Source organism: Nicotiana attenuata, chromosome 2 (genome assembly GCF_001879085.1).
Source record: "Nicotiana attenuata strain UT chromosome 2, NIATTr2, whole genome shotgun sequence".
Lineage (NCBI taxonomy): Eukaryota > Viridiplantae > Streptophyta > Magnoliopsida > Solanales > Solanaceae > Nicotiana > Nicotiana attenuata.
The window spans coordinates 76,420,907-76,425,097 of NC_031990.1; the positions used below are offsets into that span (position 1 = coordinate 76,420,907).

The window sequence follows — 4,191 nt, forward strand, 5'->3', positions numbered from 1 at the left end:
ACCTATGTAGATCACTGGATCAGACCGCGTTCTGTGATTGCTATCGGTTTCTAAATGGTGCCATGTTAACGAAGATGGAAGATATTGCTCAAGCGGAGATTGAATTTTTTCAAAACAATGTTATAGCTGAAGGGAGGAAGTTACTAGAGGGGAGATGTAGTGTACTGGTACTGAGTTCATATAAACCTAGTCGTGGGTGGGCTCGGGAGGCTGATGGATTTTAAGTTGTGGTATTCTGGGAGGGTGAGAGGGAAGAACGGGGTAGGCATCCTAGTCGATAGGGATCTTAGGGAGCTAGTAGTTGAAGTTAGGTGGGTGAATGATTGGTTGATGGCCATTAAGTTAGTCGTTGGTGGGTATACCCTGAACGTAGTCAGTGCTTATACGCCTCAGGTGGATTTGCACGAGGAAGTTAAAAGGTGTTTTTGGGAGGATTTGGATGATTGGTGTGTGGTATACCATCCACCGAGAAGCTCATTATAGGAGGAGACTTTAACAGCCACATTGGGAGGTTGTCTGGGGGGTATGACGGTGTGCATTGTAGCTTCGGTTATGGAGATAGAAACGGAGGAGGTACTTCGTTGTTGGAGTGTGCTAAAGCTTTTGAATTGGTGATTGCTAACTCGTGCTTCCCGAAGAAGGAGGAGCACCCGATAACTTTCTAAAGCACGGTGGCCAAGACCCAGATTGACTATCTACTCCTCAGGAAGTGTGATAGAGGTGTATGCACAGATTGCAAGGTCATCCCAAATGGGAATCTTACGACCCAACATATGCTTTTGGTTATAGACTTAGAGATCAGATTGACGAGGAGAAAGAAGGTTATGTCTGGTCTACCTAGGGTCAGGTGGGGTGCTTTGACTAAGAACAAAGTCCAGGAGTTGGGGGAGTAGTTGCTGGCTTTAGGGGCCTAGAGGAGTAGCGGGGACACAATTTGTATGTGGATTAGGACAACGAATTGTATTAGAGAGGCGGCGAGAGAGGTGTTAGGTGTCTCGAATGGTTACTCTGGTGGCCACAAAGGGGACTGGTGTTGGAACGAAGAGGTTCAGGGGAAAGTGGAAGCCAAAAAAGCAACATATTTGAAGCTAGTAGAGAGCATAAATGAGGAGGGGGGGGGGAGAGAGGGATAACAGGGAGGAGTATAAGAAGGCTAAGAGGGAGGCGAAGTTAGCGGTTACTATGGCTAATATCGAGGCATTTGTCATTTATACGAAGAACTTGGGGGCAAAGGCAGGGATAAGAAGTTGTACAAGTGGCGAAGGTGAGAAAGAGGAAGGCCCGTGATCTGGACCAAGTAAGGTGCATAAAAGACGAGGAGGGTAGAGTTCTGTTAGAGGGGAAACAAATTAGGCAGACATGGCAGTTTTACTTCCATAAAATCTTGAATGAAGAGGGAGATAAGAGTGTTGAGCCAGGTGAGTTGGAGTACTCGGAGTGGCTTTGGGATTTTAGGTACTGTAGACGCATAAAAGTGGGGGAGGTTGTAGGAGCTATGCACAGGATGAGTAGGGGCAGATCGATCGGGCCAGGCGAAATTCTTGTGAAATTCTGGAAGAGTGTGGGTGAGGAGAGTTTGGAATGGCTCTCTAGGTTGTTTAACGTTATCTTTAGGACGAAGAAGATGCCTGAAGAGTGGAGGTGGAGTATGATAATTCCGTTGTACAAGAATAAGGGGGATATCCAAAACTGCAACAACTATAGGGGTATCAACTTGTTGATCCATACGATGAAAGTTTGGGAGTGGGTGATAGAAGGGAGGATGAGGAGGAGTGTGTCCATTTTCGAGAACCAGTTTGGTTTCATGCCGGGACGGTCGACTACTGAAGTTATTCACCTTGTGAGGAGATTAATGGAGCAGTATAAGGTGATGAAGAGGGAATTGCATATGGTATTCATTGACCTAGAGAAAGCTTATGACAAAGTCCCAAGAGAGGTCCTACGGAGATGTTTGAAGCTAAAGGAGTACCTGCAGCTTATATTCGAGTGATCCAAGACATGTATGATGGAGCGAAGACATGGGTAAGGGCAGCAGGAGGGGACTCTGAATAATTTCTAATTGAGATGGGTTGCATCAGGGATCAACACTTAGCCCGTTTTTGTTTTCCTTAGCAATGGATGCATTGACGCGACACATTCAAGGGGATGTGCCTTGGTGCATGTTATTTGCAAATGACATAGTTATGATTGATGAAATGCGGGGTGGTGTAAATGAGAGGTTGGAGGTTTAGAGACATACCCTTGAGTCTAAAGGTCTCAGGCTGAGCAGGACCAAGACAGAATACTTGGAGTGCAAGTTCAGCGGTGTTGCCCAGGAAGCAGACGAGGACGTGAGGCTTGATACGCAAGTTATTCTCAGGACAGAGAGTTTCAAGTACCTTGGGTCTATAATTCAGAATGATGGGGAGATTGATGAGGATGTGACACATCGTATCGGAGTAGGGTGGATGAAGTGGAGGCTCGCTTCCGGTGTCTCATGTGATAAGAATGTGCCTTTGAGACTTAAAGGTAAGTTTTACAAGGTAGTGGTTAGACCGACTATGTTGTATGGGGCAGAATGCTGGCCAGTCAAGAACTCCCATGTCCAGCAAATGAAAGTAGCTGAAATGAGGATGTTGAGATGGATGTGTGGGTATACTAGGTTAGATAGAATTAGGAATGAAGTTATCCGGAACAAGGTGAGAGTGGCCCTTTGGAGGAAAAGATGCGTGAAGCGAGGCTAAGATGGTTCGAGCATGTTAAAAGGAGAAGCATGGATGCTCCAGTCAGGAGGTGTGAGAGATTGGCATTGGGGGGTAAGAGGAAGGGTAGAGGTAGGCCAAAGAAGTCTTTGGGAGAGGTGATCAGGCGGGGCATGGCACAACTGGAGCTAATCAAGGAAATGACCCTTGATAAAAGGGTGTGGAGGTTGAGGATTCGGGCAGAAGGTTAGTAAGTAGTCGAGCGTTTCCCTATGTCTTCCTTAGTTCAATAGTATTAGTGTAGTTTGGTATCCCTTTTATTGTTAGTTTGCTATCACCACATATTTTGCACTGTTGTTACTTGCCTTCCGTACGCCCTTAGTTTGTTATCATTTCATATCTTGTACTATTATTACTGATTATTAGTGCTTCTTTCACACTCTCTTTTGCTTGCTTGGATTTTGTTTTCTAAATACCTTATACTGATATTACTTGCTATAAGTACTTCTTCCATCCTTTCTTTAGCCGAGGGTCTATAGGAAACAGTCTCTCTGCCCTTCCAGGGTAGGGGTAAGGCTACATACATCCTACCCTCCCCAGACCCCACTTGTGGGATTACATTGTGTTGTTGTTGTTGAACTTTTGATGAGGAACACATATTTCTGTATAAGAAATTAATAAATTTTGTAACAAATAGTAGATATAAACCCTTACTTTAAAAAATACGTTGGTTTCAATGTTAAAAACCTTAAAAGTTGTATCTGTAGAATTTAAGTCTTGGATCCATTACTGGAAGTAACTGATGGGGATTATTCATGTCTCCCTACAGAGGCTGATAATATATTGTTAACAATTGATCAAAAGCTTATGGAGCTGTTTTCTCTTTAGATATTCAGGTAGTGCGCCAGGTCCGGGTTGTCTTCATTTTCTGTGGTGGTATTGATTCTTATGGCTTGTTTGGTACGAGGGATGATGAATAATTAATCTCAAGATTAAATTCGAGATGAGTTTATTGTAATGACTCGATTGGTCATTTTGAGCATTTTCCCTTCGCTCGGTAGTTTGAGGGCACGAGTATCCCCACATGATGCAATATGACTTGTTTGAGTCGCCGGTTGTGGTTTCAAGTTATTCGAAATAGATTTGGAAGAATGAACTTCAAGATTGAAGCTTTATGTTGGAAGAGTTGATCAAGTTTGACTTTTTCTCATTTGATCTCGGATTGGAGTTTTGATGGTTCTGTTAGGTCCGGATGGTGATTTTGGACTCGGGCGTATGCTCGAAATTGCATTTTGATGTTTCTAGAAAGATTCAACACTAATTGGCGAAAGTTGGAAATTTGAAGGTTTGGAAAGTTCATAAGTTCGACCGGAAATTGACTTTGAGGATATCGGATTCGGATTGTAATTTCGGTAATTGGATAGCTTTGATATTTCATATGGAACTTGCCTACAAAATTTGACGTCGTTTGGAGTTGATTGGGTATCTTTCGGACGCTTGGTTGCAATTC

General features: G+C 43.7%; 1 protein-coding gene across 1 annotated transcript; it reads left to right on the plus strand.

The window, feature by feature from the left end:
• On the plus strand, positions 2,705-3,661 carry LOC109221222. Its single transcript, XM_019385688.1, has 2 exons — positions 2,705-2,927; positions 3,570-3,661. Exons 1-2 carry the CDS (start codon positions 2,705-2,707, stop codon positions 3,659-3,661), a joined length of 315 nt encoding a protein of 104 aa, XP_019241233.1.